The sequence below is a fragment of the Capra hircus genome, chromosome 3 (genome assembly GCF_001704415.2).
Source record: "Capra hircus breed San Clemente chromosome 3, ASM170441v1, whole genome shotgun sequence".
Taxonomy (NCBI): domain Eukaryota; kingdom Metazoa; phylum Chordata; class Mammalia; order Artiodactyla; family Bovidae; genus Capra; species Capra hircus.
Genome location: NC_030810.1, coordinates 70,456,242 through 70,480,026, shown reverse-complemented (window position 1 = coordinate 70,480,026; position 23,785 = coordinate 70,456,242). Strand labels below are relative to the sequence as shown.

At 37.3% G+C, this 23,785-nt stretch overlaps 1 protein-coding gene across 1 annotated transcript; it reads right to left on the bottom strand.

Moving 5' to 3' along the window:
• Positions 1,295 to 23,518, bottom strand: DR1 (down-regulator of transcription 1). Its single transcript, XM_005678090.3, has 3 exons — positions 22,576 to 23,518; positions 13,153 to 13,316; positions 1,295 to 5,083 (listed from the first exon to the last, which is right to left on the bottom strand). The coding sequence occupies exons 1-3, from the start codon at positions 22,793 to 22,795 to the stop codon at positions 4,937 to 4,939; spliced, it is 531 nt and encodes a 176-aa protein (XP_005678147.1). The 5' UTR covers positions 22,796 to 23,518; the 3' UTR covers positions 1,295 to 4,936.

Here is a 23,785-nt window from a genome sequence, read left to right as displayed (position 1 = left end):
GGTTAGACGACAATAACAATGTGTTTAATGCCAATGAACTGAACACTTAAAAACGCTTAAAATGATAAATTTTATATGTATATTTAACCACAATAAAAACATTTTTTTAAAAAATTCATGATTGGGGACTACCCTGATGGTCCAGTGGCTAAGACTTTGCCCTCCCAATGCAGGGGGCCCAGGTTTGATCCCTGATCAGGGAACTAGATCCCAGATGCTGTAACTAAAACCTGGTGCAGCCAAATAAATAAATTAAAAAAAATACACAAACAGCACTCAGGTGTTTACAATAAAATCATGATTGTTAAAAGATATATATATATAGTAATGAGATGGTATACCTGATCTATCTTAAATTGGGTGTGGCTACGATCTCGAAGTTAAAGCAGCAAGGAGGTAGATTTCAAAGAACTGGACTTAGGGTTCTAGGGGGCGAAAGGATCTGCAAATGTGAAGTTAAGAGCCACCTTTAAGATTTGACTTTTTTAGAAATACATTTTAATCCTGGGCCTATTCTCTGCATATTACCGTTTCTTTTGGTCTTTTCTGACAGCATGTTTTGCTTCCAACAGAGGTTCAGTTTCAGTCTTTCCCCTAGTACTCTATCCTGAAAGTAAAAACCTGGATGTTCTAAGGTGATGCTTCTCAACAGGGGTGATTTTGCCTCCCAGGAGACCTCTGGCAATGTCTGGAGACATTTCTAAGTTCTTTCAATGGGGTTGGGGGGCAGGGGTTGCTACTCGCATCCAGTAGGTATAGGCCAGGGATGGTGCTAACCTTCCCATGAGACACAGGATAGTCTCTCACAACAAGAAATTAACTGGCCCAAAATGCCTATAGTGGTGGGTTGGAAACCCTCTTCTAAGATCTTATTCTAAGGTTTTACTAAGTTGCTTGATTTCTGGTAGAAACTGATTAAAATGGAAGTTACCTCCTTTGATTCCCTACTTTCTCTTTTCATTTACATCTTTTATAGGAAAAAGCTAGTTTCAGCATATATGCCAAGGGTAGGTCTTTTATTTTGAGTATACAGGACAAGGATCAGTGGTTATGTTTATGACAAGTGGGGGTAGGTGAGAGGGTATTTACGCTACCATTCTTCTTACCACGGCCAGTCCTACCATGATACTCTATGCCATGGGACAAGGTAAAAAACAGAAGGGACAAGGTGTTACAGAGAAGAAGGGGGAAAAAAAATCCAAGTGAAACCAGTGGAAGGCAGTGCCTATCCCATGTGGACTGGCTAATTCTTTCCAGTGGCCACTGGATAAGAGGAAATATCTATGAATCCAAATAAAGTTATAACAAAACATTTAATTCAATTAAAAACTTAAATCATGGACTTTCTACAAGATACTACTTTTAAACTCAACATAATGTTTATAATTACCTAAAACTTACATTTCTTCTGAGGAGCAATAATCTAAGGAATGTGTAATACTACTGTGTCAATAACAAGATACTCAAATACTTTTGCTTTTATTTTCCTCTTGTATCATACTAAATATCAGACCTGCTATAGCAAGTATAACTCATTTGGTATAATTTAGAAATTTCAAGAAACTACTGAACATTATAGGTCACTGGACCATTATAGTAATTCATTATCATAGTACACATTAAAATGCTGCCTTTTTACAAACACTTTGGGAAACTGACAGTACATACTAAATACCAAATATATACACACGCTTTAACCTAAAAATTCCACTTTCAGGTATAGATTCAACACAGATGCATGTATATACTCACGAAATGACAGGTATAAAAATGTTCTCCACAGAATTATTCATACTAGTCCAGAACTAGAAACTATGCAAGTGCCCATCAATGACAGAACGGATAAATTCTGCATATAATAAAAATAAACTAATGAAATACTATTCAGCAATAAGAATGAATGAACTACAAATACATGCAACAATATGAATGAACCTCACGTGGGCAGGTTAAGTACCTACCTCCTAAAATACCTAGGATTGAAGCCCTGAAACCTGTAAATGTTACCTAATATGGCAAAAGTGATCTTGTGGATGTGATTAAATTAATGATCTTGAGATGGGGGATTGTCCTGGATTATCCAGGTGGGCCCTAAGTGTAGATGCAAAGGAATATTTGACTACAGAAGAAAGATGATGTGATGATAAAAGCAGAAGCTTTGAACAGGGGAAGAAGGCACAAGCCAAGGATTATAGGCAGACACTGGAAACTGAAAAAAGATAAGGAAATGGATTCTCCACTTAAAATTTCCACATTTAGGAACCAATCTTGCCTCTGACCTAATAAAACTGATTTTGGACTTCTGATCTTCAGGACTGCAAGAGAATACATTTGTGTTGTTTTAAATCCCTTAAGTTTGTGGTATTTTGTTACAATGGCATCAGGAAATCAATACACTCAAAAATAAAACAATGAGCAAAAAAAAAGAGTATATTATGTATAACTGCATTTACATAAAAGACAAGACAGGCAAACTGATTTTAGAAGTCAGAATAGTAGTTACTTCTGGGGAGGAAGAAGAAGGTGTGGAGATAGGGGCAAGAGGAGAGCTGGGATGTTAACAATACTGTTTCTTAATCTGAAGGTGGCAAAATGAATACATTTAACTTGTGAAAACCCTTATTTATGTACTCTTCTACATGTATGGTATATGTAATTTTAAAAACTGATGCCTTTTCAACATTTATCAATCTGATAGCCTGCTGAAAAAGACAGACATATTCAAGGAGGTGGGGAAAATACTTACCAAACAATAACTTTATTTCTCAAGAATACTAAAAATTTTGTTTCTCTCTCCAAAAGATTTTAAAAATCTCAACAAAAGACAGAATATAATAGTTAACTGCTAAAAAATCAACTAAAACACTGCTGAATTAGCTGTTATGCCTGCATCCTAAGACTGTAAATTACAAAAATACAAGTAAAACCATATTTTCTAAGAAACCAGTAAACAAAGGAGAAAGTCAAGTAGTATATACCAAAAGATCAAAATTGTTTTGGGGGGCCTAAGATTCTTGAAACTAGTAAAAATGGTAATAACAGAAATCTCATGCCATTAATCTGTACAGATCATTAAATATAAAAACAATTTATAAAACACATCAGATTTTATTGCTTGAAGAATACAGCATATGAAAATCACAAGAATGTCAAAATGAAAGTCACTAGGATTTGAACATATAATACATTATCAGATGCAGTAAATATTAATTAACCTGAACTCTGCATCAAAAAAAAGGTATGGAAAATATCTACGTTTTTTCCTAAGAAACAGATACACTTAAAATAGAAAGTATAAGGATGTTACAGTACAAATTAGAAAAGCCAACACTTATTAACTTATTATTTCTTAGACTAGACTACCTTTGGTACTTAAACTTTTAAAAAAACAATCCCTCTATCTTGTTCAAACGCACTCATGGGTACAGTATCAACTTTAACTCAAACGTTCAGCAGGATTAACCTATTTGTGGCATGGAAGAAGTGTATTTAATAAATGTATAACAATATTTCACTTTTTATAAAACTGCAAAATATGATCATTAAGAAATCTAATACTTGAACATTTGACTTATTTAGCTCTTCAATTAAAACTGGAATTCTAGCAGCCACAATCTATCTTTAGACCTGGTGAATACACAAATTTAAATGATTTGGCAACTGACATAGTAATTTAGATTACTTCATACTATTTTAAGTGGCTTTTCCATTTTGTTTTCCAAATATAAACACAATAGGCCAGTTCTTCAAAACACTGGATTCCTATAAAAATCACTATCATACTTTACTTATTAGAACCAAATTAAAGCTTTTCCCTTTTAATAAGCAGGTTAAAATTATTTATGTTTCATATAGGGCTAATCAATTATGACACATTTTCTTAAACAAAACATTTTTTAAAGCTATCACTCAATTATGATGGAGATAATGATGCCATTTCAAAGGAAGTATTGGGCATTCTAGGCCATCTAGTCAAGAAACTGTAAAAGTAATGCTAAAAACAAACAAGGAAACTAGAACTACAAGTTAAATTACAAAAAGAATCCCCTCTTATAACAAGCATGCTCATTAACTGTCATTTCTTTCCCCTAGGAAAGGTCTTAATATTCATGAACCAACCAATGCAACCTAAGCAACTGTTTCACAAGATGGACTAAGCAAGTAATACTATTAATGATTACTGGAGTGAAATACTAAGAATCATGACAGTCCTCAAAACTGGGCAGTCTTTGAAATGTAATAGTGTAGCTGAAGATGAATTATGCTATAATAAAACGAGTTTTTAGCTCTACATAAAATAAAAACAAAATTGAAAAAATAACCTACCAAATTTTACAACTACTATTGAACATACTCCTTTCTAGCTTTTGAATGCCTTGTTTTGAGATCTTTTTTAAACAAGTATATTTATCTGAGCACGTATGTTTATTGCCTGTATGCATATACTCATTTTAAAAGAGAAAATCCAGATACTGCACAACTGGGCTTCGTTTTTTCACCAACCTGATCTAATGTCTACTATATCACACAGCACCTCCCCCAAATAATTTAAAATTCCCAATTTTTAGTTTAGTTAAAAGGGCAGAGGAAATGCAAATGAAGATTTAGAGCTTCTGTATAAATTTCACTGTATTTTTATAAACTTGAAGTTTTCTGTAACACTGTTTATTGATCAAACAGACTCACTGCTATCTAAAATTTCATAAACACCATTAAAAATTCAAAATTGATATTATACTGAACCTTAAATTTTCAACAGTTCAAAGAGACAGATTTTACATGAATAGCACACAACAGATGAAACTTAACAGCAGATATCCCTAGAATACCAATGGCAAGTCCACCAAGATGCAAAATTACAGGTAAGCATTTTTTTCACTGTTTTCTTGTGCAGGGAAAAACATTTTAAAGGAAATAGAAACTCAGCTGGTGAATTTCAGATATCATCATCATCTTCTTCATCCTGAGAAGATCCTGCCTGGTTGGATGCACTTGCTGATGCAGCAGCAAGCTGGGCTTGTTGGGCAGCTTGCTGCATTTGAAGCCATTCCTGTTGGGCCAATTCTGCTTGTTGCTGTCTAGCCTAAACACAAAAAACATAGAAAAAAAATTTTTTTAAACCTGTAACATGCACACTTTGTATATTAAGCCAACCATAAACTTAGTCATTATTAAATTGGGTATTTTCCAACCACTGTAGTTTTTGTACATCAGGACAACATGAACTCTGTAAGAAAATATAATGAGAGACTGCTTCTTCTCAATTCTCTTTTATGTCACATAATGGTTCCACTGAAGAACCTAAAAAAGTTCACAGAAAAATCGCAACATTCTCTCTTTGGTTTTCTTTTCCCTGTGTCTGTCTCTCTTTTGTTTCACCTGACTCTTCTGCCCTCTCAACTTATAATTTTGACGTAAATACTTGCAATCTAAAAATTTTATCTGTGGTTTAGAATTTCACTAGTATAGTACCTCTGTTACAGAAAAGTACTGAACATAAAAGCAATACCTATCTTGATATTTCTTTCAAGTTTCTATCTTAGTTCCCTACCCTATGGATACATTTCTTTCTTCCTCTGTCCCTTTCCCCTCTTTATAAATGCACACATATGTATGCGTGCACGCACACACACACACAGAACATACCCTTCCCACATACAAACTAGTGAAACTACTTATCTAGTACTGAATTTAAGCAGGATAGTTAAAATCCATTCATTTTAAATAACTTCTATAAAAACCACCACTGGATCTGAGAAACCAAGGTACATCCACATGCATTACATGGTTCCTTCCCAACTTAATTTCATCTATTAGCAGAAAAACCACAACAAGAAGGGAAAAATGAATCTGTTCTCGAAAAAAAAATCACATAATTTCCCATTAAGAGTTTACCAAAACAATGTTGTTTCTCCATTTCTGCCTTTCTTCAGAATTAATCTTTTAGCCTGATTCCAATTGCTTGCCAGTATTTAAAAGACACATCGGTTTTCTTGATCTTTCTAGGTCACATTCTCCGCTCTATTTCATAGTCTATAATTCTCTATGCGTTCCCATACCTATCTATTTTGTTCTCTAGTTACCTGAGTATATTATCTTTTTTCTCCTCTAGACTTGAGAAAAGAAAACGTTTCCATATTCACTGCTGCCTTCTCAACATACAGGCCCCAAGGATTTCTGAATAAATGAATGTTTTGTGGGAAAACAATAATGCTCAGCATAACCTTAATTTAAGATTTTTTTTACCATGTACATTTCTAACTTTTCTTAATGTTATGAATTTATTATCCAAACATTCCCTGGGGGTAATTATAATACATAAAAAAATCATTTAATTGTTACCAATTAAGTCCAAATTTCTCAGCCTAGAATTTAGACCCTCCAAATTACGGTCTGCTCCACTATATTTTCTCTAATCTTCTTTCAAAGCATTTCCCTAGTGCTAAAAAAAACACAAAACCCACCTAGAACATAAAATGTTTTCCAATTATACTTCATACTCTCCCGCTTTTGCTACCTTTACTCATGCTGATAGTCAATCTTTTTGAAATCTGATTTTCACCTACTGTAATCCCTCTCTTTCTTTAAGTACTTCTGAAATACTGTTTTCCCCAGTAGGTTTGTTCCTGATTCCTTCCAGTATTATTTGGGGTCTAATAAGGAGATTAGACTCCACTCCTTTGACTGTGTGGATCACAATAAACTGTGGAAAATTCTGAAAGAGATGGGAATACCAGACCACCTGACCTGCCTCTTGGGAAACCTGTATGCAGGTCAGGAAGTAACAGTTAGAACTGGACATGGAACAACAGACTGGTTCCAAATAGGAAAAGGAGTATGTCAAGGCTGTATATTGTCACCCTGCTTATTTAACTTCTATGCAGAGTACATCATGAGAAACGCTGGACTGGAAGAAACACAAGCTGGAATCAAGATTTCTGGGAGAAATATCAATAACCTCAGATATGCAGATGACACCACCCTTAGAGCAGAAAGTGAAGAGGAGCTAAAAAGCCTCTTGATGAAAGTGAAAGAGGAGAGTGAAAAAGTTGGCTTAAAAGCCTCTTGATGAAAGTGAAAGAGGAGAGTGAAAAAGTTGGCTTAAAGCTCAACATTCAGAAAATGAAGCTCATGGCATCCAGTCCCATCACTTCATGGGAAATAGATGGGAAAACAGTAGAAACAGTGTCAGATTTTATTTTTTTGGGCTCCAAAATCACTGCAGATGGTGATTGCAGCCATGAAATTAAAAGACGCTTACTCCTTGGAAGAAAAGTTATGACCAACCTAGATAGTATATTCAAAAGCAGAGACATTACTTTGCCGACTAAGGTCCGTCTAGTCAAGGCTATGGTTTTTCCTCTGGTCATGTATGGATGTGAGAGTTGGACTGTGAAGAAGGCTGAGCGCCAAAGAATTGATGCGTTTGAACTGTGGTGTTGGAGGAGACTCTTGAGGGTCCCTTGGACTGCAAGGAGATCCAACCAGTCCATTCTGAAGGAGATCTACCCTGGGATTTCTTTGGAAGGAATGATGATAAAGCTGAAACTCCAGTACTTTGGCCACCTCATGCGAAGAACTGACTCATTGGAAAAGACTCTGATGCTGGGAGGGATTGGGGGCAGGAGGAGAAGGGGAAGACCCAGGATGAGATGGTTGGATGGCATTACGGACTCGATGGATGTGAGTCTGAGTAAACTCCGGGAGATGGTGATGGACAGGGAGGCCTGGCATGCTGCGATTCATGGGGTCGCAAAGAGTCAGACACGACTGAGCGACTGAACTGAACTGAAGGAGATAGACTAAGTCACACTAGTTAGGGAAACAGAAAGAATATAAATATAGAAGATCATTAACCAAGTATAAAGGTGATAACTAGGTAATTGAAGAGGCAAGAAACAAACACTAAGATTTGTGTGTGGCAACTACAGGAAGCAACCATCAACCTTAAATTTGAAACAAGGGAAGAGGCTGAAATTTTTAAAACTCAGAAGGTTTGAGGAGCCAACCACAGAACTGAAACTCAGACTTCTGAAGAAGGAGTGTATTTGGCTGGTACTACCATCTCTTAAGTTTAGAAGAGGGCCCCAAGGTTTGAGAACCACATACCTGAGGAAGGGGATGCATGTTCGGATTGGTTCTGTAAGTATTAGAGAAACTGCAAACCAGATTCAGTTGCTGCTACAGGAAAAAACTGATGCAGCCAGGGTGAAGCATTGCTGCATTGCTCAAAGGAACCTGAAGCCAACTGGAAGTAAAAGAAAGGAACAAGTGCCTTCTTCCACCCAGCCATGTAATCTCCTTCAGAGGCCCCCACTAGCAGCAGAGTCTAGGGAAGTCAGCTAGAACAGCAGAAACACGGTTTACAGACTACTGGGTCCATTCTCAAACCTAGCACAGGAAGGGGGTTTCATGCTGAAACAATTGCTTAGTAACTGGCACACTTCTACATTAAAATCTGTACTTGGGGATCTCTTTATACCTTCCTCATGAGTAGTCAACCTCATATAACAGATGTTAAGGTATCTATATTATACCTCCCCTCTGGGACAAAAATGTTTTTTGTGTGTTTAGGAAATTAAAGACCAGGTATTCTAGTAACTACTTCTACCTATTTTAATAAAGAAATATGGAAAATATTTCCATAATACACAGGCATATTTACTATTATGGCAGGAATACCCAGAGTTCAAAACAGACTAAGAATACTTCACAGAAAATACTTGAAAATTGTAGGGCAAACCAAATATATTAATTTAATCAACTTAAGAATATCTACTCTGTGGTCTAATCAACTATAAATAGGTATAATTTTGTGGCACAAAAAAAATTCAAATAATCTCAAGTCTCTACACAGGTTTTATTGCAAAGCTGCTTTATCTCAGTTTGTTCATTATATTCTAGTTTGTTCAATGATCTGCAAAGACATGTACTGGTTATACTTAAAATTTAACTGACTTTTTTAGGTACCATTGCCCCATATCAGCACCCATACTTTCACAAAGCACTCTGATACCTTTAAAATCAATACTGATTGATAAATATTATTTGTATTCATGTCTATAAATTAAAATTTTCAGTGGTATTTATTCTAATTTATTTCCTTCCATTTTGCTTCTTACCTAATCCATCCAAAGTGTTTTCCTTCTAAAATGGAAAAGTGAAAGAGAAGTAAATAGGCATTACTTGCTAACCCACTTCTTCTGGAAATTTTCATTACGTTTTAAGACTCCCACTCCCACATACTAATATGATTCATTTACAATTTACAGTTAACTTTATCTCAACATATTAGTGGTACCTCCTTTTCAAATATTTGCTGCTAGCACTGAAAGACAGCTTCAAAAGAGGCTGCTTTTTGTTAGTATGTAAAATAAAGTCTAAATGATTATGTGAAATAAAAGTTAAGAAAAAGATGGTATAATAATTTATCAGTTCCATTCATATTTTAGACTAAAGTATTAATACTATGTGCTCTAGGAAAAGTACTAAGCAGCTACAATAATTTTACTTCTCTTCTGATTTTTCTCACAAGAGCAAAGAAATATTAGGGTATTTTTTATCCATAGGTCAGGGCAAGACAGAAAGGAGATAAGGGAGAAAGAAAAAAAAAAAAACCAGATGACAAGGGCAGAAAAGTGAAGACAGAATTTGCAGCCAGTAGATTATTTCCTTCATTCAATTTTTTGTCATAGAAATGATAAAGTACATTCATTCCACTTAAAAGTTCCAAAATAAAATTTAAGTAAACAAAATGGTGGCTAGAGTATTAGCACAGTATTGTAGAAAGAGCACAGGTTTTGAAGTCAGAAGATATTTACCCATTTCATTTGTCTAAGTCAATCCTTCCCAGTAAACTAAGCTTCATAATGACATAACCCCGTCCTTTTTTACACTATTATAAGATCAGCAACTAGCACTGTATCTGGTAAATAGTGAAGACTTTCATAATAAATATCTGTAGAACAAATGATCTCATGAAAGTCTCTCCATCTCTGAGTCTGTTTCTTAAAGTGTAAATGGGTACAGTAAAACTTGTTTTGTTCATTAAAAACTCTGCAAAGTATATAAAGTATTTAGCAGAGCATCTTTCCCTTTATCAAATATTTACGTTGGCACCCTGTAGGTGATCTCCCATAGTAGAGACTCAATAAATAATAGCCACTAGCTTTTTAAAAAAACTTTCAATCCTCCATTGGTACCTCCTATTCATATGGATTACAACACTGTTTGCATGTGGTCGTGCCTGCCTCAAAGGCTTTTCTACTTAAGTACCTGTTTTCTATGTTGTGAGGATTAAATAATACTGGTAAATCACTTGGCACATGATTAACACATGGTTAGAACTCAATAAACATTGGTAAGCTTTATCTTCCTAATCAGTTTAAATGGTATCTGGTGTCTAGTGCTTGACAACTTAAAATTTAAATACTTAAACCAAACTGGTTGTTAATGACTATAAAGAGATCAGTTATGGAGCTAATCTGGAAAAGACCTAAAATGGTATTTCCTAGTTCTAACAGTAATTATAGTAACTTGTAGCAATTCTCACCTCTTCTATTCAAACCAAATCTGTCTTCCATTTTCAAGTGAGAAGCCAGAACTTTGTAGGGAAAAAACAGCCTCACTTCTCCCCACCTCCTTTTTTTTTCATAATGGTGAACAGATTCTTGAACCTCCTCAAACTTCAGAATCATAATTTAGAAGATCAAGGTTAAAGTAAATGATTTCAAAAGTCTGTTCCACCCCTAGAGTTCTGTGCTTCCCTGACTCATCAATTTAACTCAGTCATTTATTCAACAAATATTTATTGAATACTCCCCCTGTGCTAGTTACCATGTTAGATGGGTGCTGCTGCTGCTGCTGCTAAGTCACTTCAGTCATGTCCGACTCTGTGCGACCCCATAGACGGCAGCCCACCAGGCTCCCCCGTCCCTGGAATTCTCCAGGCAAGAACACTGCAGTGGGTTGCCATTTCCTTCTCCAATGCATGAAAGTGAAAAGTGGAAGTGAAGTTGCTCAGTCGTGTCCAACCCTCAGCGACCCCATGGACTGCAGCCTTCCAGGCTCCTCCGTCCATGGGATTTTCTAAAGATACAATTAATAATAGGTCCAGCTGTCAGCGAGCTTACAAACTAAGGGCAGGGACAGACAATTATAAAGGACCACAAAGCACTATTCCTATGATGAAATAAGTATCTCTACGGAACTGAAACACTGTATTTTACATCCTCTTTACCAGAGAATCACCTCTGACCCAATGATTTAGGTCTAACTTTCAAGATCTTCCCACTGGAAAGTGAGTTCAATGCTTTATTATACTTATAGACAGTACTTATAGACAGTCTGCTTGAGCAATCTGAGCATTTCAGTAGTAACCAGAAATGGAATGGACTATTTTTTAAGCTGTACTTGTAAATCTTCAAGTTTGTAATTCCTTGCTCCTGCCTTTGTAGGGTAAACAGGAAAAAGGTACAGAGAAGAGCAAGTGAAAATATGATTAAGATATCTCAGTCCCTGATGATAAATTTAGCCTTGGTCAGTGATCTGCATTCTTAACCACCGGGTTATTAAGCTCTCAGTCTTACATGGAGTGAATATTCAGTCATTCAAGGATCACTGCAGGGTTTCCCTTGTGGCTCAGTGGTAATTCGCCTGCCAACACAGGAGATGCGGGTTCGATTCTTGACCCGGAAAGATCCCACATGCCGTAGAACAGTTAAGCCGGTGTATCACAACTACTGAGCCTGTGCTGTAGAGCCCAGGAGCTGCAACTACTGAAGCCTGTGCACCCTGGAGCTCGAGCTCCATGACAAGAAAATCCACCGCAAGGAGAAGCTCCTGCACTGCAACTAGAGAGTAGCCCCTGCTGACTGCATCTACAGAAAAGTTCACATACCAATGAACACGCAGCATAGCCAAACATAAATAAATAAATATTTTTTTTTAAAAGAAAAGAACCGTTGTACACTGTAACTAAATGCTCCCCAGCTTCAAGGAACCTGGCAGAGGAGGAGGGAAGGCCAATTTTTCCCTCTCAATTTCTTCTTCTTGCTCTTGCCTGTGGGTATTCTGGACCAGGCCCAGTGCATCCCATGCCTGAGTGGAAAGGACTGATGGAAAGCTTTTTCTTTGCATCAGCATGGGGTATATGTGCATATTGGTTGTTGGGTTATTCACTCCACATGGAAACTGTGTTGCATGCTGCATGGGCTTCTTCATCTCCTAATCCTCATCCCTAGGTATTTTTATCAGATAATGAAGGCTGCCAGCCTTTGTTGCCTCTGCTGTAATACGAAGGCACAGTGAGTCATGGAGACAAAGGGTAAGAGATACTATAGTGGTCATCTTTGGAAAATATGATCTTCCACAGAGGAATGATCCAAAATATATTACAGAGCTTGTTTCTAGTGTCACCAAGGGACCTGGAAGGGAATGAAGAAGGCACCCAGGATTCTGACAGTGGGCTAAGGCAGGCCAAGAAGATGGCAGAGCAGTAACACTGGAGAAATTCTGAGAGGCTAGTCACAAACTCCACTCAATTCCAGCTCCCGGTGGTCTCCTTTCTTTAAAAATAGAGGGAAATAACAAATAGTTCTTGTTGCTAATCCTCCAGACTGGACATTAGAACAAGCGAAAAAGGAGAAAAATTTTCTGCCTTTCTCTGTTCCACTGGCCCTTCAAAGTTTTTAAGATCAGAGTGTTTTAAAGGTGCAGTAAAGACCTAAGTTAACTAAAAAGTAAACGTTAGTCAGATTTTTTTTATATGCCATTCGTCTAAAAATTTGATACAATATTTTCTCACCAGTCCATCAGTTTAAATCTTACGAATGTTAAGGTATACTTTTCATGCTTTTAAATGGTCATTCTGCCTGAAAAAAACATCAAAGTAAAGTCTCAGTAGTCATTTGGAGTTGTTCTCCTCAGAAAACAGGCTGCTGCAAATATTTACTTTTATGTAAAGTAAATAGCCGGCCAAATAGAGTCAAACTGGCCAGATCTAACATCAGACTCTATGATCAAACAATCAGCCACAAAAACAAAATTTTGGACATGCATATTGACTTGGGAAATTATTTTAGAAAACAGTATGATTTTGGTGTACAAAAAAGGGTCAGATTCACATGAAATAAGTTAATATGTGTTACTTACTTTTGCAAATAATTCCTGTTGCTGTCTCAATAATTCTTCTTCGGGAATGCCGAGATTTTCCAAACGAGAACTGGCCTTTCTTCTTTTTAATGCTACTGTCTTGCATTCTTGTAAGACTTCTTTTACTTCACTGATATAAGAGCCAAAGCCTAAACTTTCTAGTGCTGGGAAAATGAAAATATGAAAATATCAGAAAGTGATAAAATACCACTTTTTCTTCACCAGTGGAATATTTTATGAAGCTTGCCAATAAGGTGGTGGGGGTGGTGGAGGGAGGTATTTGGAGGGGAAGACTATTGTCTTCTAATAATTTTACCTATTTTACAGTGCACAATAATCATCCATATGACTAAGACAAAATATTTTATCAGCTTTCTTAATATTAGATTGCAAATTAGTTAAAACTTAAGGAACATATCAAGGCACAGGCCTTCACTTTTCCTTTTCTTTTTAGTTTTTTAAAAACTAAAGCATTTCCTGTGAGGAAAGAAAAAAAAGGCCCAATGTAAGAACATGTGGTTTTACCAAGAAAACATTTTTTCCTATACCAATCATAGTAAATAAATCATTAAGTCAGTGATTTTCTCAAAGAATTAAAAAAAGGAAATATTTGGAATATATTTGTTAATAAAACGGCTTAGAAAAAGTAGGCTGGTAATATAAGCTTTATCTAACTTACAGTAGGATAGGAGGAATTAAGTTCTTTTGTCTAATATACCAACAGGAAACTATTTTTAGCAAAGACACTCAACCTGCCAAGTTTAAGAAATACTGCTGGAAATAACTTATAAAATTCGGAATTTATTCAAAGACCCTGAAATCAAACTTACAAGAAATACTGCAAAAATATTTAAAGTGATGTGGCAGAAAAACTGAGATAAAGAAAGACGATAAGGATAAAAGAAACATCAACAAAATATTCTATTTTTTCACATTTAGAAAGAAAAATTTATAAGAAAATAATGCCTCTGTAATCTAGAAAGACAAAGCATAAAATTTCCTTTTGGTTCACAGTATTTAAAATTATACAGTTTTCTATATGTTGACTAATGCCCCAAAGTCATATTTTGCCTTCTGAACCAACAATGAAATACAGGTAGTAAAAAACATAGTAAATGAACTTATTTTTACAGATTTTCAACAGTTATGATGAACCAGACTCCCTCACTAAAGATGCCCTAAGTTCTCACTGAATCTGCTTTTCAGGGAGAAACCAAATATACCTTTAAAATGTACATTCCCATGTAAGCTGAAGTTTTTAAAGGCATCTTGAGTGATTTACAGTTTTAAATTATTTCGTTATGTTAAGCTGTTTTCATCAACCATCTTTAGAAATAACCTGATGTCAAGAAGTAGACTGCTACTACTTGAATTTTAACTTAAGAGATCCCATCTTTTGACCCTCCCCAAATTTCAGTAAGACATTATTCTGAGTTCTATTTACCAAATTACCAAATTAACTACCACTAATTCCTGGCCTCAAGGAGCTTGGGAGTACAGTAGGAAATTAAGTGAAAACTAGGCAGCCTAAATTTTTTACTTGAATTGACAGACATTATTTTTTAAGTGTTAATGCTAGAAGCCAAAGCTTTTCATTCGTATTTTCTCTTTTTAAAGGCACAAGCATAGTAGTGTATTTTCAATAATACTGGCTGGAAATAATATCAAAAGAAACTAGTAAATGACTTATGGTGTTCTACTACAATCTAAAGAAAAGTTTTATTTCCTTAGCCCTACAAGATCCTCCAGGATCTAGCACCAGCTACCTTTCCAGCTTTATTTCTGCCATTAAATCCCTGAATACTTTGCTAAACCTGACCACTCAGTGTTTCCCAATAGGCACTGGTTTCCCATATTCATGCTGACAGTAATTCATTCACAATCCAGATCAAACTGTCTTCAAATTAAGCTTGCCTGATCCTCCTAGACAGAAATCAGTTCAGTTCAGTGGCTCAGTAGTGTCCAACTCTTTGCTACCCCATGGAGTGTAGCACACCAGGCTTCCTTGTCCATCACCAACTCCCGGAGCTTGCTCAAACTCATGTCCATTGAGTCAGTGATGCCATTCAACCATCTCATCCTCTATCGTCCCCTTCTCCTCCTGCCTTCAATCTTTCCCAGCATCAGGGTCTTCTCAAATGAGTCAGTTCTTCACATCAGGTGGCCAAAGTATTGGAGTTTCAGCTTTAGCGTCAGTCCTTTCAATGAATATCCAGGGTTGATTTCCTTCAGAATGGACTGGTTGGATCTCTCTGCAGTCCAGGGGCTCTGAAGAGTCTTCTCCAACACCACACTTCAAAAGCATCAATTCCTTGGGACTCAGCTTTCTTTACAGTCCAACTCTCACATCCACACATGACAAATGGAAAAACCACAGCTTTGACTAGATGGATGTTTGTTAGCAAAGTTAATGTCTCTGCTTTTTAATATGCTGTCTAGGTGGGTCATAACTTTTCTTCCAAGGAGCAAGCGTCTTTTAATTTCATAGCTTCAGTCACCATCTGCAGTGATTTTGGAGCCCAAGAAAATAAAGTCTCTCACTGCTTCCACTGTTTCCCCATCTATTTGACATGAAGCGATAGGACCAGATGCCATGATCTTAGTTTTTTGAATGTTGAGTTTTAAGCCAACTTTTTCACTCTCCTCTTTCACTTTTATTAAGAGGCTCTTTAGTTCTTCACTTTCTGCCATAAGGGTGGAGTCAGCTGTGTATCTGAGGTTATTGATATTTCTCCCAGCAATCTTGATTCCAGCTTGTGCTTCATCCAGCCCAGGATTTCTCTGCATATAAGTTAAATAAGCAGGGTGACAGCATACAGCCTTGACATACTCCTTTCCTGATTTGGAACCAGTCCGCTGCTCCATGTCTGGTTCTAACTGTTGCTTTTTGAACTGCATACAGACTTCTCAGGAGGCAGGTAAGGTAATCTGGTAATTCCATCTCTTTAAGAATTGTCCACAGTTTGTTGTGATCCACACAGTCAAAGGCTTTAAAGTACCAGAAATAGAAGTTTTTCTGGAATTCTCTTGCTTTTAGACAGAAGTAATCTCCCCTTTTTGAAAACAGAATTTGAAACTTAGTTCTCACTGTATTTGTATAACCTTGGATATGTCGCTTAATCTATGCTTCAATTTTCCATCTCTAAAATGAGAACAAAGTGTCTATTTTATAATATCTTCCTACAATCAGAAGCACTATAATGGTTAAGCATGCAGCCCCTAAGGCTGCCAGGAATTGACTCCCAGCTCTTAGATTAGCTGTGTGACTTATGTTCCTTCACCCCTGTTCTTAGAAAACAAGAATAACAGTACCTACATTTCATCAGATCATGTTGTTACTAAAAATAAATGAATTAATATAAACAAAGAGCTAAGAACAGAGTTTGGCCCACAGAGGAGCAAAATAAAGCATTCATTATTATATTATTGTACTTTATTACTTTAAGGGTTGGAGGAACCAACAAGTAATTAACTGAAGGCATTTAACACAATGTCCAACACAGAGGAGTTCCTTACCTAACTTGGACTTTGTACTATTCATCTGCAGTTTTTAAATTTATTTTTTCTCTTACATTTTAAAGCGTACACTAGTAAGTGTACAGGACCCAAACAAATGTACAGCTATGCACTGTTGCTGTTGTTTAGTCACTCAGTTGTGTCCAACTCCTTGTGAATCCATGCACTATAGCCCACCAGGCTCCTCTGTCCATGGGATCCTCCAGACAAGATATACTGGAGTGGGTTGCCATTTCCTACTCCAGGGGATCTTCCCAACCCAGGGATCGAACCTCCATCTTTTGCATTGGCAGGAAGGTTCTTTACCACTGAGCCACCAGGGAAGCCACACAGCTACTACCACCCCATTAAATTCTAGCCAAACAGGTATATTAAATTCACAAAATTAACAAATCAATGCAAGAGAGAGACAACTCTTCAAAATGTCATGAGTTCAAAATTAGATATTAAAAACTCCAATCCAATCTACTTTAAACCATGGAGGGCCTGGGTTAAAAAAAAAAGAATCGCTATTAAAATCATTAAGGTTGACCCTGTATGCGAGACAGCAAAAGAGACAGATTTATAGAACAGACTTTTGGACTCTGTGGGAGAGGGCGAGGGTGGGATGATTTGGGAGAATGGCATTGAAACATGTATAATATCATATGTGAAACGAATCGCCAGTCCAGGTTCGATGCAGGACACAGGATGCTTGGGGCTGGTGCACTGGGATGACCGAGAGGGATGGTATGGGGAGGTAGGTGGGACGGGGGTTCAGGATGGGGAACACGTGTATACCTGTGGCAGATTCATGTTGATGTATGGCAAAACCAATACAATATTGTAAAGTAATTAGCCTCCAATCAAAATAAATAAATTTATATTAAAAAAATCATTAAGGTTCAGAACACTGCTTTCAAAAGAAAACTGCAAGTAAATCAAAGATTAACATTAAATTTTATTGAAAAAGCTGTGCTCTCAACACTGAGCACACTGTACTCTCAAAAAAATGGTTCAACAACAGCAGCCATAAATTTAATCTCAAAACTGTACTGGCTAATCCTAATTGTAAACACATTTTGGCTAACAAATATGATTAACTGGATACAGCATTTCCTAAACAGGGATATTTCAATCTGTTATCATGCAGTAGTAATACCCGCATTTTACATAAAGGAGAATCTTAAAGGATAAAGGAAATGTCTCCTAAGCAGGACCACCTTAGCTCTGCAGGTTGTTCAGTGCACAACAGCAACGTATCTGGGAGAGCCAATCATACTGTAAACATCACAGATTTAAATTCTTATTATGGCACTTTTTCTGGCAGATGGTAAGAAAGGTTTTCAAGGAAGGAGTTTTTTTTTTTCTGATTTGTACAAAGGGATTTTATGGATTGCTGACGGCCCTGGCTCTAAGGATCTCAGAGTAAAAGCTAAAACAATAAAAATAAATGAAATAAATAATAGTACATCTATTTTAAAATTTATGTATAAAACACATATCACTTGTTTCTCAGAGGTCTGCTGACATCTACCTTAAAACTGTATCCAGAAAAGCACACAGCATATTAGGGGGGGAAAAGCCCTTAGCAATATTTTTTCACTTTGAAAGACAGACAGTTATATTTTAAAAAAAGGTAAAAATGTACACCCAACAACAATTTTAACACAGGCATATCTTATATTTTACAGTAATGATGTACTCCCCAAAAGTTTTAACATGAATTTGTGTGAATTATTTTATCCTTCAAATGCAGTGTATGCTTTTCATTTAAAAAAACTAAAATACAAAACTAATTTCTCTACTTTCTTTTGTTTGTGCGTTAAGGGAGGGAGGTGCTGTAGTTCACTTAAAATACATTAAGAGAAGGTAGGCCAAAGCGATTTCTTGGCTTAATGGCCTAACAAACACCCTTAAGATTCATGTCATCTATGGCAGCAGTCCCCAAACTTTCTGGCATCAGGGACCAGTTTTGTGGAAGACAATTTTTCCATGGTGGTAATGCAAGTGATGGTGAGTGGCAGATGAAGCTTCCTGCTCATCCACTGCTCACCCTCCTGCTGTGTGGCCCAGTTCTAACCAGGGGTTGGGGATCCCTTCTCTATGGTATCACCACTCCTAGGAATCTGGGACAACAATGAGAGATGGATGGCAGAGCAAGAATCAAATATCATTCATCTTTATATCCTTAGCAGTATCTAGCACAGTGCCAATTCAAAAGTTAACTGCTGGGTGGCAGAAGAAAAACAAAAACAAAAAATACATTGATTTTAAAGAAGATAGTAAAGTCCTAACTTGAAAAGTACCTGTGTGTGATAAATTGTTCAATGCAAATTACACGTGTCCCTTCAGGAAAAAAGTGTCAGTATGGATGCTTATCTAGGCAATACAATACTATTCTCATTATTATTACTATTATTACAATACAACTTCTTTGCAATCACTCAGATCCCCTGATTGCAAAACTACTTCAAAACCACTTTCCAAAACAGACTGTGGTTGAAGCTTTAGAACAAGGATACTTAAAGTATGGTCTGTGGATCTGTATCATAACCGTATCATCATGTAATTGTCTGCAATGAGTTAAGTACGGAAACTCAAACTAAGCATTTTAAGAGCTTTCACAGCAAAACTGTAGCTATGTGAAGTGATGGCTGTGTTAACTAATTTTATTGTGATAATTAATTTATAACATATACACACACCAAATCATTAGGTTGTAAACTTTAAACTTACGCAATGTTATATGTCAATTATAGTTCAAAAAGCTGGGGAAAAAAAGAAACTTCATAGCAATTTGAAAGCAATTTTATTTCTATCGAATGCAGTATCAAAATTTTTCATTTTGTTTTTCTAGTGATTCATTTTTATTGTATTTTACCAAGTACCAGCATGAGAGGGATTGGAGCAATACAACTGCTGAAGTGAATCCTCAGAGACTTTTTCAAACTTTCACTAACTTGCAGTTACTAATTCTCATGAAAGAAAGAAAGAAAAAGTAGCAACAGATTTAAAATGCAGAAGTAAAAATAATATCATTTAAAATATTCCTATTTACATTTTCTCTTTACAAATGGCATCATGACATAAAGTTAAACATAATAGACCTTCAGCTTTACATTTTAATCAGTATCATATAAAGTTTTAAAATTATAATTGTAGCATGTATTTCACATTTAAGTTTCTCAATTCTGACTGATTCTCAGTAATTGCTAATTATACCTGAAACCACTAAGTATTATTTATACATAAATGGGGAAACCTTAGTTAACAGATTTGCCTAAGGCCAAACCCTTCACAGTATACTTTGCAGTTCTTAACACTCAATGTCAGTTCTTTCCATAATGCAACAGAACATGTTAGAACTCATTTAAGAATGTGTTCACAGAAACCCAGAAACAAAATAAAAATATCTTTTAAGTGTAGAACTCCCTCTATTTGTGTGTATGTTATCTTCAATGCCAAGTCCATGTTCTTAAACTCAAGCAAAATATTTGTATTAAATTTTTTAAAAATTTTAACTAGGTTATACAATTTCAGATTTACTGGCAATAAAATTTGTTCAACTTTAGCTTGCATTTTACAAAACTGCCTCAAAATTTGCTCTGAGAAGGCAAAGCAAAGTGGCAAGTGAAATGTCCTGAAGCAAAGTCTAGTTCATTAAACTTATTACTAAAAAAATCCAAACTTAAATATGTGAGAATCAAATCACTTTAAAATGTACATTATTCTACTTGGATGTATCTTACATTCCTAAATAATCAAATTGACAAAACAGCATTAAAAAAATGTCATAATCAGCTTTCCAGAGTCAGTCTATAAAATTACACTTTAAACACCTAAAAAAATACACACCTTAAGAATTTCTTTTAAAGAATTTTAATCACTCAAGACAAAAATTTCTTTAAATGATTAAGCAATATGAGATTATAAATATATAAAGTCTATCCCTCTAACGGGAGAATTTGGGGTTAAAATGTACATCCTTATCTAACACTTAAGAACAGCAATGTTACAAGAAAACAAAAGTAATTTTATAAAGCTGTAACAGGTCAATACATTATTTTTTTTTAATTAATAAATCATCCTCAGTACATAAGGAAAACACTTTCACTGGAACTTTCTGACTCATACGTTAAACTGAATTTAGCATATTCCAAAGTTGAGCTATTTAACTAGCATACTGCTAGCTACAGCTGCACTTTTCTTCCATCATGTCAATCAGAAATCTAAATATATCCTAGAAAAGAATAAACTCTACCCAAGAAGACAGATTGTAAGGCGTTATTAGATTTTTGGAAAGATCCCCACTTCCGTGGTGTAAACAAATGTTTAAGCAGATCCTTTTGAAATCTTTTGCAATTTTCATTAGAAAGGCAATGTTGATAAAAGATCTGTTTTCTCTTTTATGAATTATAAAAGGAAATTACAGCTATTTGTGTTGGACAATCTTGTGAAAAATTTGTGACAACTGCACATATAATGTAAAAATAAAAACACAAGAGGAAAAATAGACAACTTGGCTTTCACTTTACTTGCCAGAGTACTCTAAACAAGTAAAAGACTAGCTTTAAAGTCAAATATACCTTTTCCTAGGGATTTCTTTTTCTCCTTATGTACTGAAATGGAAATGTCGAAGTATGTTTTATGTATCAATAAGAATCAAAAATGAAATTACAGAAGTCATTTCATGACAAAATACTTCTGTCAATAATTCCTGTAAAATACTGTATATGGTGAATATGAGAAGATGTGTCCTCTACTTCAGTATAACAGGAAAGTCACCTTTTAAAAAGTTAAATTATAACAATAAAATGGTAGATAACTGCCTGCCTACCAAAATTAAATTAAAATTAATCTTTTTTTCTGACTTCAAAAGTGATCCAGAAATTGTTAGAATTTTAATTGGGTTATTATAAAAGGCAAGCTATCACTTCAAAATTGACCACAACCTTCCCCTAAGATTATATGTACCAGTCACAGAAAGTGCTTCCCAAAACATTATGACTAGTAAATGTCTCCCCATTCCTGACACAAACCATCAGAATATGGTCCCCCAAAGCCCTATTAACTGAACTAAATCCTTTCCAAGATACAAGAGGAGAAACTATTAAACTTTCAGAAGTGTTCAATAAACGCTTAAGCGTATACATCTAAACGGGGACGACAGCAGGAAACAAAAGGGAAATGTTCCACGAAAAAAAAAAACCCTCACAGTCTTTAAACCCAAGCTTTAAAAACCTACCTCTAAGGCACAATGCAAGCTATGGAAGGAAGGAAGAAAGGAAGGAAGGTTAAAGAACACTGACTGCTTCTTTCTTACAGAATAGAACTGGAGTGCTTTGGCAACTTGTTGATGAACGGTAGGGACCATGAAGCCATTTTTAAAGCAGAAAATATACTCCAGTCAACACTAATAAACTTTACAATTGTGAACATTTACGTTAAGAATATTTTTACTCGTGTTCTGAAAATTGATCTTTTCTTCTACACTGGTGAAAAAGGTCGGGTGGGAAGGGGGTGCCCTCTCCACTCAAGCTTGAACTTCCTGTCTGAATTCTAATTCTCCAAGAACTTCTGGCTTCCTCTCTCAGTTGTCATGATCCAGGTTTCAATTTAGGCAGGCAAAGTTCTTGTTGCTTAGGTTTACCTGGCTGTAAGCTGAGACCGCTACTACTACTTTCTTTAGGGTATGTTAGCCGACTTAATCGCCTGCAACTCTCACCTGCATTTGGTATTTGAAAAGGACCACGAGAATACTACACAGAGGTCTGAAGGCACCGGCTGCCCCCTTGCCCGCAATGGCTTTTCAGTTACCAATACTAACCAGGAGACAGAACTGAAGGCTTTGACATGAACGCGTCACGCGACCAGCAGGATGTCCCCGGCCCCTCTTTGAAACAAAATCCCACAAATACCACTTACCTTGTATGACGTGCTCTGGCGAGATGGTTTTCTTTTCCGATTTGTTGCAAATCTCATTGGCTTCAGAAGATATAAGGTGAATGAATTCAGTGCAGCAGTTCACCACCAGCTCCCGGGCATCGTTGGCCACCCGGACATTGGGGAGAGTCTCTTTGATCATCTTATTGATAGCAGCTCTGGGTATAGTGAGATCATCATCGTTGCCAGATGAGGAAGCCATCGCACCTTCTCTCTCGCGCCCCGACTTTTAAAAACTCCTTAACTCTGGTCCACGACGATTTTTCAAAAGGCCGCCCTCGGAGAGCGATCCAGGAGTCCCTCTGAGATGAGCGTGCAGAAAATTAAGGGGCCAGGGGTGGCTGGAGAGAGAGAGGAACACCCGTGTGTGTGACAGATTTAAGGCGAGATTGGGAGCAAAGTTGGGGGGGGGGTGTTGAGGATTCTGGGGACAGCACTGCCCAGGTCGGAGAGGGGAAGGCAAGGTGGTCCGGAATCTGAGCACTAGAAAACCCCCTTCGTGTCTCCTCAGAGGGGCGTGGGCTGTCGTCTAACCGTTCCCCAACGGCGCGGAGCAGAGGCAGGGTCTGGGGGCACTGGTCTGGCCGCGGAACAGGGCGGACACTCAGCGGGCAAGGCTCTACAGAACCGGAGCCCCCGCCGCCGCCGCCGCCGCCAGCAGCCGATGCCGCCGCCTCTGCCAAACCATCCTTCAGACACCCGCGCCGCCGCCTCACAACATGTCGGCCGCAGCCGCTGCCGGAACCGAGGCGGTCTCCTGGGAACGAATACGGACAGAACCAGGCACAAGGAGACCGGCAGAGGCGTCTGCTGTGACCGTTTAGCCCGAACGCAGATCGTGGAAGCCGAAGCCGCGGCAACGGTGGACCCTCCAGAAGCCAGAGAAGCTTTACAGGAAGCCTCTCCCGATACCCTTTGCGCTACCGGAAGCCTCGCCCCCACACGTTACCCCCCCCCCCCAACCCCACTTCCAGACCAACTTCCGGGTGTGGCAGCCGCCCTTCCCCCACCCTCGTCGGCGGGAACCGCCCGTCTCCGCCAGCAGCTTCCGCCTGCCGCAGTACCGGCACGCGCTCTGGGGTCCCGCCCCTTCCCAGGGAGAGTGACCGGGCGAGCGCGCGCCTCGCGGTACCGAAGACACCCGAGCACGCGCCAGGGCCTCGGCACCAGAGGCGGGTTGTGATGGGTGGGT

Bases quoted from the DNA above. Each gene is read 5' to 3' on its own strand.
- DR1 (XM_005678090.3), bottom strand. From the start codon at position 22,795: ATGGCTTCCTCATCTGGCAACGATGATGATCTCACTATACCCAGAGCT. The intron at 13,317-22,575 runs GTAAGTGGTATT...TCATTTTCCCAG, and splicing joins GCCAGAGCACGTCATACAAG to CACTAGAAAGTTTAGGCTTT. The intron at 5,084-13,152 runs GTAAGTAACACA...TTTTGTGTTTAG, and splicing joins AACAGGAATTATTTGCAAAA to GCTAGACAGCAACAAGCAGA.